At 39.3% G+C, this 14,512-nt stretch overlaps 1 protein-coding gene across 2 annotated transcripts in view; it reads right to left on the bottom strand.

The window, feature by feature from the left end:
* Window positions 1-14,512, bottom strand: part of Efl1 (elongation factor like GTPase 1) — a 138,363-nt gene that overhangs the window by 78,008 nt on the left and 45,843 nt on the right. For both annotated transcript variants that reach the window (XM_004658232.2, XR_006636264.1), the window contains exon 15: window positions 8,215-8,353. In XM_004658232.2, coding sequence (XP_004658289.2) covers window positions 8,215-8,353 — 139 coding nt within the window. The remainder of the gene's footprint in view (window positions 1-8,214; window positions 8,354-14,512) is intronic.

The raw sequence follows: 14,512 nt of genomic DNA, 5'->3' as shown, positions 1-14,512 counted from the left end.
TCCAGCAACAATCTATTAGGAGGTGGCAGAGAACAGAAAGAATGCTTGCCTTTCTAGGACATGCCCAGTGGTTTCCAGGATTAAAGGTTGTGAACTTATCACAGCTAAAATTTGCAACTGCAATCCACTGACTGGAAAGAGTTAGATAAGGGTACACATAAAAATGTATTAATAAAAATGTTATATGCTAAATTAAAGACGTTTAGCCAAAGTCACAGTAAGATCAGACCACATAAGTTTTAGTTTGAAAAAAATCATCTAACTCAAAAATAAAAAGTAAAGCAATGTGATTAGTAGGATATTAGACTTAATAAAGATACATAAATTAACTAAAAAAAGCTAAATATATAAAGACTTAATTCTAGGACTGAAGAGGTGGCTTAGCACCTAAGGCATTTGCCTGCCAAGCCTATGGACCCAGCTTCAAATCCCCAGGACCCACATAAGCCAGATGCACAGGGTGGCACATGTATCTGGAGTTCATTTGCAGTGGCTGGAGGCCCTGGTGCATCCATTCTCTCTTTCTATCTGCCCCTTTCTTTCTCTCTGCAATAAATAAATAAAATATTTTAAAAAGACTTTAATTCTTTAAGGGTATACAGACACAACATCAAAACAAATTAATAAGACTGATTAAGATGAAAGGAAAGTCCAAATAATATAGAAACAAAAAAATTAAATAACTACAGGTAAATAAGTAGGTAAATGTGTGCCAGCTTTCCTAATAAATAACTATGACAGAGTATGGGAAAGTTATCTAGCCTTTCTAAGCTTCATTTCCCCATATGTAAAATGTTTACCTCATTTGGCAGGGAGTAAATAAGACAATCACTCCCAAATATTAAGAACTGTTTCTAGCACACAGTATACCTGAATAGATGCTAATTGTTGATATAATTATAAGAATATTTATGCAAATGACCTGGATAAACAGTCTCATTATCTACAAGAGCATGAATACTGACACAAGGAACAGGATAAATAACATAAGTGGAATAATAACAATAACAGATGAGGGGCTGGAGAGATGGCCTAGTGGTTAAGGAACTTGCCTACAAAGGTAAAGGACCCAGGTTTGATTCCCCAGGACTCATGTAAGCCAGATGCACAAGAAGGCTCATGCATCTGGAGTTCATTTGCAGTGGCTAGAGGCTGTGGCATGCCCATTCTCTCTCTCAAATAAAGAAAAATAAAAGATTTAAAAAAAAGAAAATAACAGAGGAGACTTAGTTATAAAATTGATAATCAATCAGGGACAGGCAAAGTCATGGCTATCAATACCAAAATTTTTTGGAATCAGGCTGGAGAGATGGCTTAGGGGTTAAGGCACTTCCCTGTGAAGCCTAAGAACCCATGTTCAACTCTCCACGTCCCACATCAGCCAGACTCACAAGTGATGCAAGCACACAAGGTCACACATCTGCACAAGTGACATACCTTTCTAGAGCTAACATGAAGGCCTATGACCTTCTCAGCCACTGTCTTATGACTAGGTATTCAGATTCAGGCATGAATTCCCTCAGATGGAGTGGGCTTCAAATCCAATCAGCCACTATTGCACCAGTGGGCACATCTTGTCTGGTTGGTCAACTATGTACCTCAGATAGTCCACTGCTGAAAGCTGTTAGTTATTTGTTGGTTAAAATAAATTCTAAGAGCCGGGTGTGCTGGAACATGCCTTTAATCTCAGCACTTGGGAGGCAGGGGAAGGAGGATCACCCTGAATTTAAGGCTACTCTGAGACTACAGAGTGAATTTCAGGTCAGCCTGAGCTACAACGAGACCCTACCTCAAAAAATAAAGAAAAATTCTAAGTGGTCATACTAGTAACTAATGTACATTTAAAAATTCTGAAGTGTATTTACAGCACTACAAAAGTACCAACTTTCAAAATAAACCAAGTCAAATTTGCTGGTAAAACACTTCAACAGTTTCTTACTTTCAAATCACTTCATATGTATAATCTCTCTCTCTCCCTCTCCCCCTCTCTCACACATGTGCACGCACACGCACACACACACACACACATTGACAAACATGAACAAAATTTCATTCAACTCACACTGATTACTGACATTGACTTCCTACTAGCCTCACAATCAACCATGGCAGAACTAAAATCTGCTTAGAAAAAGACTAATATTTACTATTTTCCTTTTGCCGTGAAAACAAAAATATCATGTTTCCTCTCAGAATATGTCCCTGAACTTTAAAGGTTTGGCCATATGGAAGAGATTCAAAAGAACATATGAAAAGGCTAAGGACTTGGAATTCTAATTCAATTTCCCCTCACATCTTAATAAAAGCCTGCAGCAAACATTTATTTTTAGAGATATTTTCAGTGGGGAAATTGAACAAAAGGCTATTGTGTATTAAACACAGTGAGGTCTTTGGTCCCATCCATGCCAGCTTTGCAAGCATCAGGTTAGAATTAAAAGATTTTAAACTTGAAATCAACTATTTCGAGACTCCAAAATCTATTCCATACTTATCAGTACATACAAATTCTCTGAGTTATAGCTGAGTTTAAATGTGAAATCTGTATTTTCAAGTATCAATAAAAGAACTTTCCTTTACATTCTCACTTCTTAATAGTGAATTTTTCAAGAATGCTATATAATGTTTTCATTTCCTCTTCCAGCAGAATCATTTTCATGTGTACTTGATAAATTTATTGGCTCCATCATTTCTGATGAAAAACATATGGGTAGCAGTCCTATCTCTCTCCACTATCTTCTTATTAAGTAGGAATTACAACCTTTTCTCTAAGTTAACAAAGTAAAAAAGACAGTTCACTATGAACATGTCTTAATTTGTGATTTGTGTCCCATGATGGTCCTATAAAAATGCAGAAGGCTGGAGAGATGGCTTAGCAGTAAAGCACTTGCTTGCGAAGCCTAAGAACCCAGGTTCAACTCCCCAGTACGCACAAAATGGCACAAGTATATGGAGTTTGTTTGCAATGGGTAGGGCTCTGGTATGTACATTCTCTCCCCCTCTTAAATAAATAAATAATTTAAAAAATTTGAAATGCAAAAGGAAGCAAAATGGTCTATGTTTGGCAGTGTGGTTATTTCAAAATATTGCAATCTCACATATTTTGAGAATGCTTCCTATTCAAAGGTAAAGTTAAAAGAAACCAAAAAACGGTCAGTTAGTACCCTTCCTTTGAAGAAGAGCCTCTGTTAGTGAGTTACTTCGCACAAATGAATGTGGCAGGAGCAAAGCTGAAGGCTACGGAGGATAGTTCATAAAACTGATGTAGTTCCCTCCTGGTGCTCCCTATTTGGATGTTCTATTAGTCCACTTTGTGTGACTGGGACTAAATCCTCACAGAAACAACTTAAGGGGAGGAATTATTCATCTTAGCTTACACTTTCAGAGATTTCATTCCATACTCTTTGGCTTCACTGATTCATGGTTCATGATGAAACCAAACATCATGGCATTGCAAATGCATGGGGAGGGCCCCGAGGCTGCTCACCTCATTACGTGAGGAAGCAGAGAGAAAGAGGAAAGAATGGCTGAGGCAAGATTCACCCTTCAAAGACAAACCTTCAGTGACCCACTTCTTGCAGTGTGGCCCCACCTACTCAAGTTTTCACAACCTCCTAAATTATCACTACCAATTGTAGACCAGATTTTAACAGATAACATGTGAGTGACACTGAATATGCAAACCACAATAGACAGAAAACAAACAGCTGTACAGAAAGGCCTAAGTTCCATTCCCAATCAAGGTTCCAGTCAAGAAGCAGCAACAACCTCTAATTTGAGTGAAAGAGCCTTCTTTAGACTCTAGCCCCAAGGAACTGAGGCCCTCACCAGACACCAACATAACACAGGCACTGTCCTCACCACACCAATATTCAATGCCTAAGAAATAAGTGACCTACATTTTAAGCCACTGGGCTTTAAGGGGTTCATAATGCAGATTATTCCAGCCAAATACAGCTAGCTTATCTTTTCATCCAAAATTTATAAACAAACAACAAAAACTTATGCTTACATATCTGGTCTCAGTCAGCTTTCTCAAGCAAGTCTTCACTGCTCTAAGAAGCCAGCTGCCTTTTCTTGGGTTCTCACTCCTTAACACTAACTTCCCCAGCCTCCTACTTCACCCCTGAATTAAACTCACTGCTAGCTTTAAGAGTTACTTTTATTAAATACCCTGGCTTATGAAACTTGCTACTGCTCACATATGCCCCATGGTTTTAAATCAATGAACAAGTAAAATTTTCCTAAGGTTTTTCTATGACTCTCAACTTACTGCATCAGTTCAAGATGTTCCGATGGAGCTAATCAAATGGGTTATCAGTCCAACCAAGAGACCTTTCAAGTATGTTTCTTCTGAGGAATACTAAGTGAAGAAATAGCCTAATGACTGAAAAAAAAATTCTTCACAAAACACAACACTGACAAGTTAGAAGTGGCAGTGGAGATGGAATATTAATGTTCAAGGAAAAAGTTTCCATGACGTAAGTAGTTTTTAGTTTATTCCATTGTGACTGGAATACCAACCTGTCATAATGTAATGACAACTTTGAAATTCAATTTTGTTGTTGTTTCGTATAGTTTTATGTTAGTTGCAATAATCAAATGTGTATAATATACTGTTATTTAAGATTCTGCCCCTCAAGTTTTAGATAAATGACAAATAAATGAATCCATGAGAATCCAGTCATTCTAAAAAACAATTAACTGTAGATCTTCTATTTCTACCAAAAGAAATGAAAGTAACTAAGGCAATTAGTTTCAATCATTTGAAAAGTTCAAGGCCCAGCAAGGTTACTCAGTTGGCCAGAAGCAGTTGGTATCATGGCAGTGCAACTAGTTAGTGGCAAAACTATGAGTAGAATATTGGTATCCTCATTCTTTCTACTTTTTCAGGGAGCTCAAGTAGACTGGAAAGCACTACTGTGTGTTAGTCTGAAAGGCTGATCAAAGTAGTAGCTTGCTTCTAAGTCCTGCAGTGTCACACTCATGATCCTTCTCTTAAGTATCCTGCTTGCCAATGTGAAGAACCAGGATGCTATCAGAGGGGCCACAGGCATTGTCAGGCAAAATGAGATGGGGTGGTTGGTGGTGGTCTGGAGGAGGGGAAGCAGGGTGATCCAGTTATTTGAAAGCCATTCCCAACTCTACTACCCCTTCCCTTAACTAAAGAAGCTGCAAGGATAAAACAATCAATCCTGGATCTCCCTTGCAGCTATGGTGGCCACATATGACAAATTTGAAAAGTAAGAAAACATACAGAGGTTATTAGGAAAGGTACTTTTCTCCCAAAGGAAGCATGCTATGGGCTGTGGTGGTTAAGAATGATTATCAACTTCACTGGATTTAGATATAATCTCCCTCAATGATTAGTAAAGCATACCAGAGATAACAAATCACATGGGTTTGACATAAGGTGAGTTCATCCATTCAAAATTTAGACAGAGCCAGGTGTGGTGGTGCATGCCTTTAATCCCAGGCCAAGGTAAGAGGATTGTGAATGTGAGGCCAGCCTGAGATTATACAGTGAATTCCAGGTAGGCTAGAGCAAGAACCTATCTTGAAAAACCAAAATAAATAAATAACTAAACTTAAATAGACTAATGAAAACTGGTAGCACTACAGAAATCAGGTCTGTCAGGAAAAGACAAGTCCTTGGAGACCATCCTGTCACTGCTTTACTCTGCTTCCTCTACACCATGACATGACCTGCTCTGCTCTGATTCCTAGGTTGCATGGGATGGAGAATCTCTTCTACTGTGTAGTTTTGCCACCATGATGTTCTGCTGTACCACTGGGCCAGAATCAATGGAATCAAGGACTATGGACCAGAGAAAAATAAATATCTCCTTTAAGTTGGTGCTGTCAGGGTATTTGGACATAGTGATTATAAAACTAATATTATGTTCAGACCTCTGTACCCTTTTCCTGTGGAGACTGTGGATGGGATTCTTAGACACAGTTCCTATGTTGGTTCTATGGAGACAAAGGCTACAAGGTAAGATTTGCACAGTAGGTACAAAAAAAGAAGCTGGGTTTTGGAGGACACAGAGAACCATCCCAGGAGCCATAAATAGCTAACGTAAATAGCTAACGTCGGGCTTCCAAGTTTAAGACTAACATCTAAGTATAGCCCTAATTCTTATAGGAAATGCACCTGACTTTTTCTCTCAATGGACTTTGCCCCAAAATGGCGTGTCTCTCTGCCTTTGTTTTTTTTTTTTTTTTTTCGAGGTAGGGTCTCACTCTGGCTCAGGCTGACCTGGAATTCACTATGTAGTCTCAGGGTGGCCTCAAACTCTCGGCGATCCTCCTACCTCTGCTTCCCGAGTGCTGGGATTAAAGTCGTGCGCCACCACACCCGGCTCCTCTGCCTATTTTTATATTGGTAAATCTTTGGCAAACAATGTTCAGAAACTAACAACACTTCACAATTTTTAGAATAAAAGTGTGGTACTACGCCTACCAAGAAGAAATGAAGTGTTAACTCACAGTAGGTCTCCCTACAGTAGACAGCAGAGTCAAGGTTGCCTTGAGAGGCAGATGGCAGCATAATGGTTTCCATCCTTCTACTGACACATAACCTCAATCAGGGATAGTATCTAGAGACTCAGAAGCAGAAAGAAAACTAAAGACTAATACATGCTATGTTCCTATTACCTCTCCTGGGAAAGAGCAAAACATGGTGCCTTAAATGAAAAGCAATATTAAATAGCCATCCACATAGGAGTACCTTTTCTTTTACCACAGCCTCAAGCTAAGATCTTTTATATTCCACTTCAGAAACCAAGTTCAAGAATCTAAGCAACACAGTAACCCCAAGGAGAGTGTAGGAATAAAGCAAGATTCTTTCCACTCTTCCAATGTTCTTTCTGATAAAGCTGACTATGGGAGCTCATAAAGCTATTTATTATCAGTTGTTAAAATTCAGAGGCATTTTCCAAAAGGATGGAAGAAAATTAAGTAACATTCTGAAACTAGTAGGATAACAGTGAGAAGATAGTAGAAGAGAATTAGATAAACCTGAGAAACAGCTATGAATTCTACAATTTCATGTAAACTTTTTTTTTTTTTTTGTTTTTGAGGTAGGGTTTCACTGTAGCTCAGGCTAATGTGGAATTCACTATGTAATCTCAGGGTGACCTCAAACTCATCGTGATCCTTCTACCCCTGCCTCCTGAGTGCCGGGATTAAAAGCATGCATGACTACACCCGGCATTTTTGTTTTGCTTTTTTTAAAAAAATATATTTCTGTTCATTATTTATTTATTTGAGAGTGACAGAGAGAGAGAGAGAATGGACATGCCAGGGTCTCTAGCCACTACATACAAACTCCACATGCATGCGCCCCCTTGTGCATCTGGCTAACGTGGGTCCTGGGGAATTGAGCTTCAAACGGGGTCCTTAGGCTTCACAGGCAACCGCTTAACAACTAAACCATCTCCCCAGCCCTGTTTTGCTTTGTTTTTAGAGGTAGAGTCTCACTCTAGCTCAGGGTGACCTGGAATTCACCCTAGGCTTCAAATTCACAGCAATTCTCTTACCTCTGCCTCCAGAGTGCTGGAATTAAAGCCGTGTGTCCGGCTCATGTAAAATTAAAAAAAAAAAAAATTACAGAACATTATTTCTGCAAGAATGGCAAAATGTTTGGGCAATTATTTTTATTAAGATCTATAAAATCCAAGCAAATTATAAGTTGTTCTGTAGCAAATGACTTAGTCTCTAAACACTAAAGAGAAATTTACGGTCTAAACAGTCACTGAATAGTTTCTACAATTGAAAATGACCATACTGTTCAGAATCCAAGGTTATGACAGAATACAGCTTTCCGAAGTACACCCTAGTTCCTATGAGGAACCTGAATTTACGATGACACTAAGCATTTCCAATAATAAATTTTGCACAGGAGGGTGAAGAACCAAGCCAGTAGTAAATACTAAGGGTATGGGAAACAATGTGCAGAAAAATTAATAGCAAATAATCAAAGACTATTAGTGAAGCAATTCTCAGTAAAAGTACTGGTAAAACAAAGGACAGAGAGTCATAGGTGACTCAAGAAGTTGTCTTTACTAGAGCTACAAACTGACTCACATGTGACTGACTCAAACATGCCAACTTGACAACAAAAAATCCTAAAGAAAAGATCATTATTCCTTTCGAAAATGCCATAAATGGCACATTAGATGGTTGGAGTCGGTATACTATCCAACAGCACCCTACCCAGCACATTTCCTGGGGGCACCTCCTCTAACTCCTCCAGCTCCTTTCCCATCAGAAGGTACAGGTTCTCCAGGGTACAGGATGCCATGTGCGGCACTGGGGGGAGGTCCTCAAGTGGAGCTGAGAAGCCTAGTGGAACCTGGACAGAGACAAACAGTGGAAGACAAGTTATTAATATTCTCTGTAACGTTGTTTCAGTCTTTAGTAAGACAAAATGTAGTCACTTTGCATATTTACCTAAAATGAACAGATTAAAACCTCAAATACTAAAAATCAAAACTGTCTAAATTCACACTTGTCATAGCTTTAAGGCTAAGAAACACATGTTCTTTTGTGACCCAACAGCACGGCTTCTGCTGCTTCCCTGGTCCACCTGCTCATATTTATGTGAATCAGAACACGCACCCATTCTGCTCTGATTTAATCTTCTTTAGGCATTCAGAAAGGACTTTGGTAGTGCTGTGAAACTCATGGAAATAACTAAAAAGCCACACACTTGCTATTATATGCTATGTGTCACTCTGGAATGGAACATATGGTGCAATATTAGGAGCACTGATGAGACAGAGTGCACACATACATACACATACACACACACACACACACACACACACACACACACACACAGACAGCAAAACTATGAAGAAAGTACAGACGAGTGACAAACTCCTCTACATTGTATTTACTCTTAAGGAGATATGTTCTTGAATAATTCAAGGTAAGCCTGTGTGAAGTCTCAGGAAATGTATCTTTTCTACAAATTTCAGTACACAGAAAATAATTCAATCAACTATGCAACACATCTTTGGTACTCATAGAGCCAGTGCTTGCTAGCATCGTCTTGTTAGCAAACATCATGCATATACAGTGACAAAAAAGTAGAGACAAGTAAATTCATAAAGGCTGAGGGGAAGGAAACCTCATGAAAGTCCTAGCTTCTCTAGCGCATGATATATCTAAATGTACATGTTCTAATACAATCACAACTTGGCAGAGTAGGTCTAAAGATAAGCTGGAAGGAAATTTAAAATTTAAGTATTACACCAGGCCTGATGAGGCAGAAGAATTACAAGTTCAAAGCCTTCCTGGGTTATAGAATGAGTTCAAAACCAGCTTGGGGAACATAGTACGATTGTCTCAAGATAAAAAGTAAAAACAGGGCTGGATATATATAGCTTAGTGGCAGAATCCTTGCCTCATATGCATACATGAAGCTGTAGGTTCAGTATCTTTATGAAGAAAATGAAAAATCATAAAGGCTAATCTGAACAGATGGATAAGCTGAATGATATATTTACGGATGGAAATTTGTGACACTACAAACAAGTATACTAGGTTAAAGTAATTACAATCAAAATTTCAAGAGGGCTTTTCAGGAACCAGACATACTGACTAAATATATAGAGGAGCCAATAGTCAGGAATAAACAGGACACTCATAAGGGAAAATGAGGTAGAGGAACCTGGCCTTTTAGATGTCAACACATTTAGAAATACAGACAGCACTGAAAGATAGACAAGTTTTTGTAAATTTTTTAAACAGGAAAGGTAACAGCCCAGTACCAGATGCATATGCATGAGCAAATATGATTTAGCATGAACAGAGCAGATGAGTGAATAAAGATGAACTATCCAGGGATGCCAGACTAGCATGCTACTTATATAGTGAAAAAAAGTAAAACCGCATCTTTTCATAGTATACCCTAAAACTGGACTAAACATGTAACGAGGACAAAAAACTTACTAAACTTTGGAGGGAAACATAGGAGAAAGTCATAATTTTACTGTAGTCCTAACTGCAATTTTCTTAAACAAGCTACAAAAGGAAGTAATAGATGAATTAAACTAAGTTAAAATTATGAATTTCTGCCCATTAAATGATAACACCCAAGCTTAGCAGTTAAGATGTATATGCCTGCAAAGCCTAAGGACCCAGGTTCAATTTTCCAGGTCCCATGTAAGCCAGATGCACATGGAAACAAACATTTGACATCTGGAGTTCATTTACAATGGCTAGAACCCTGGCATGCCCATTCTCACTTTCTCTATCTTTCTCTCTCCTTCTCTCTGTCTCAAATAAAATTTAAAAAAATAGCCAAATAATTTTTTTGTCTTTCTTTTTTAAACATAGCACAGTAGAAAAGCTGGGAAATGACCCAAGAGAGATTATTTAATGGGAGCAAATATGATTGTCCAAAAAACTTATTAAAGGAGGAAAAAAAAGTAAATTAAAATCGCTACCAAACAGCACACTATATTTGTAAGACTGGCAAGAACTAGAAGCCAAACAATAGCAAATGTTGGTGAATTTACAGAGCAATTAGGACTGTGGAACACTCCTAAGTATAGATCAGAACTGCTAAGGAGGGCAAGCTGCAATTACCCTGTTATAATGAAGATCACTCAGGCAATACCACCGTAGTATATTACCCAGAATTTCTTACAAATGTGCACAAGAAGATATGTACAACAGCATTTCCAGGTAGCATTTGTTTAGCAAAAAATGAAAGCAACCCAAATAGGCAGTGGCACGACAAGCACTGTACATATTTACGTAACAGAACACTACACAGAAGTGAACAAGAAATGAATGATAGCCATAAACACTAATACAGATTAATCTTACAATGTTAACAAAAAGTGAATTTTAAAGAGAAAACTATAGCAAGAGTACCTACCATGTATACGAAGTTCAAAATATGCAAAAGTAATACTATATTCTTTAGAATCACAGAGACAGACTCTAAAACTAAAGAGAAAAGGATATAGCAGACAGATTACAGATACAGTCTCCTGAGTTTGTTGGTAGTGTGCATGCCTCTGGGGTACCCCTCTCCAACATATGCATGGATCTGAGACTTGCTTCTAAATGGGGATAGAAGCAGGAGTGATGATGTCACTCCTTGATCACATAAACCATATACGACTCAGTCTTGCTAGTTTATATCCTATGGTCTTCATGGCTTGAGTAAATGAGCCAAAACGCTTAGTTCCCATAGCCAGAAACTGCAGGTGTCTTGAAGGAGCTATGGATGTCAAGCACTAGAAAAGAACCTGAGATCTTCAGTCCTTTAGGTGCAAAGACAAGAGTTCCAACAGCCACCTGTGCTCTTAGAAGCAGATCTTCCCTAGTGTAACCAGCCCAGCAACATCCTGACCACAGTGCTGATACTCTGAGGATAGCCAGCTAAGCCAGGCTGGGCTCTAATGCTCAGAAACTATGAGATGATAAAGTGAGTATTTTGTCAACCTGTCAAATGTGTTTTAATCTACAATACGACAGAAACAAAGTAATACAAAGGACAAACAGCAAATCTGAATAGGTCTGAAATACTTCATACTTTTTTTGTGTGAAGAGGATTAGAATTAAGTTTTATGATACCCAGACCATAAAGTAAGTAATTTGTGGGTGCTGGGAGATGGCTCACTGGGTAAAGTGTTCATTGTGCAAGCTTCATAAGCCAAGTTCAGATCACCAGAACCCATGTACAGTCAGATGCACAGTGCAAGCATCTGTAATCCAGTACACGAAAGGGAGGTGAAGACTGGCGAATCCTGATGCTTACAGGCCTGCTACTCTGGTGAATATAGCTAAGAACAAGAGAGACTGCATCAAAACAAGGGAGCGGGATACTTGAGGTTGTCCTTTGGCCACCACCCATGTACCATGGCAGACACACCTATATTCACACACTATTAAAAACAAGAAGTAAATTGTCATGCTGATTCATATTATCATTCTGTTGGGTTGCCTGGCACATAAACAACTGAAGATACACTATTCACAGAAGATAAACTGGAGTGCTCAGGAATTGTAATGCCCACTAAATCAGTGCTCCACGAAATAACTTTTTATCATTTGAATAGCTTAAAGAAAAATTAGTAACAGAAGCTTCCGGTTAAAATGGCGGCGTAGGTACCACGCCAAAGCAGCCTAAAGGGGGGAAAGACCAAAAAAATCAGCAAATTACACACTTTTACCAAAAAGTGAGGTGTATAGGAAATTGAAGCGGCAGCGGAGAAACAGAAGAGAGCCAGAGTATCCAGAGCCCCACAGGCCGGCAAAAACGGCCCCTGCAGGTCTGCCAACTGCGGTAGCTGCGCACCAGAAAGCTGCCAGGCTCGGCTCCAGCCATAGGAAAAGCCAGATGCAGGGATTTTCCACTCACACCGCGCTCTCCACAACTCAAGAAACGTGAAGGGAGAGCGGCAGTGAGCAAAGGAGGAGCAGACCACCAGGTTGAAGAACAAGTGGAACAGCGAGAGAACCAGAGCAGCTGCGGCTCCCCCCCCTCCGCCACCACCTGAGCCCAGCTCCAGCAAACAGAGCGGCATCAAGTTGGCCACACCAACTTGAGCCCACAGCGGGACCCAAGCAGGAGCAGAGTCCGACAGCAACACCAGCGGCTCCAGCAGCAGCAGACCGAGTAGCAGCAGCAGTGGCAGTGGACCCAGCAGTAGCAGCTCCAGCAGCAGCAGCTCCAGCAGCAGGGGTGCTGATCTGCAGGGCCACAGTTGCCACACTCGGTTTGCCCTGGAGGAGCCAGTGCCTAGCTCCAGAAATCAGAACAACAGCCCTATGACCCAGGCAGCAACTTGACTGAGACCAAAGTCATCCAAGGTAACTGGGATTGCACCAGGGAAGGGTCTCACTTGGTCACAAGCTGACATGGATCCCCCAACAGACCAGAAATCTTAACCTCTTTGTTGATAGAGGATCTGGTCGTTTTAACAACTACTCTTGCATACATACTTGGTGCTGTTTTTGATTGAATGTTTACAGTGTTTAGTTAACTTTTAGAATCTATGTGTACTTTATTCCACTCAGCCTACTTGAATACTCCCATAGCAAGGAAACTCAACCCCTACGAACACCTTTGTAGATACTCTGAGAGTCTTAAGAGCCACACCTAACACCTTAAGCTCCTACCCTGAAAATATATAACATCAAATCAATTGATACAACTAAAAATACCCAGCTAGCTAGAAAATCCAAGCATTAACTTAATCCAAGATGCAAAAATATATACATTATAACACAAGAAACACTAAAAAGCAAGATGATATAAATCCACCTAAAAGTATTAATGCATCAGAAATGTCCTCCAGTGAGAACGAGTTAGAGGAAATGACTGAGAAAGATTTCAAAAGAATGATTGTAAATATGTTCAAAGAGGTCAATGAACAAATCAAAAAGAATCAAAGAGGAAATCAAAGGAATCAAAAAAGACGCAGGACACCATATAAGACATAAATAAGGAAATAGAAATAATAAAGAAAAACCAGTCAGAATTACTAGCAATGAAGAACACAGTAAATGAAACAAAAAGCTCTGTAGAAAATCTCACCAGTAGGATGGATAAGGGAGAGGACAGAACATCTAAGCTAGAAGACCAGGTGGCAGATCTAATACAGTCCAACAAAGAGAAAGACAAACTTATAGAAAAGTGTAAGTGGGAATTTCAAAATATTCGGGACACTATGAAAAGATCAAATATAAGAATTCAGGGCATAGTAGAAGGAGAAGAATTCCACTCCAAAGGCATACTAGGCACCTTCAACAACTCATAGAAGAAAATTTCCCCCAAATTAGGAAAGAGGCGCCAGTGCAGATACAGGAAGCCTTTAGAACCCCAGCCACACAAAACCTGGAAAGAACCTCTCCTCGCCATATTATATCAAACTTCCAAACACACAAACCAAAGAAAAAATATTTAAAGCAGTTAGAGAGAAAAATCAAGTTACCTACAAAGGCAAGCCTATAAGGATTACAGCAGATTATTCAACACAAACTTTAAAAGCCAGAAGGGCTTGGAGTGATATATTCCAAGTTCTGAAAGATAACAACTGTCAACCAAGGTTACCTTATCCTGCAAAGCTACCCATTCAAATAGACGGAGAAATAAGGACATTCCATGACAAAAGCAGGTTAAAGGAGTATCTGAAGACAAAACCAGCTCTACAGAATATATTTGATAGAATCCTCCATGCTGAAGAAAAGGAAAAGCACACATATAAGGAACCTAGAAAAAACAAGCAATACTCAAATACTAGTTAACACGAGAGCACAAGTAGAACCGGAACCACAAAAAAAAGGCAAACATAAATACACACCTTTCAATAATATCTCTTAATATCAACGGCCTCAATGCCCCAACCAAAAGACATACGTTTGCAGACTGGGTTAAAGAGCAGGATTATACAATTTGTTGTCTCAAGGAACTCACCTTTTTTACAAAGGATAGACATTATCTTAGGGTGAAAGGTTAGAAAACAGTGTTTCAAGCAAATGGGCCTAG

Source organism: Jaculus jaculus, chromosome 3, assembly GCF_020740685.1.
Source record: "Jaculus jaculus isolate mJacJac1 chromosome 3, mJacJac1.mat.Y.cur, whole genome shotgun sequence".
NCBI classification, from domain to species: Eukaryota; Metazoa; Chordata; class Mammalia; order Rodentia; family Dipodidae; genus Jaculus; species Jaculus jaculus.
The sequence above is the reverse complement of the archived record's forward strand: the minus strand, read 5'-3'. Positions and strand labels throughout refer to the sequence as shown.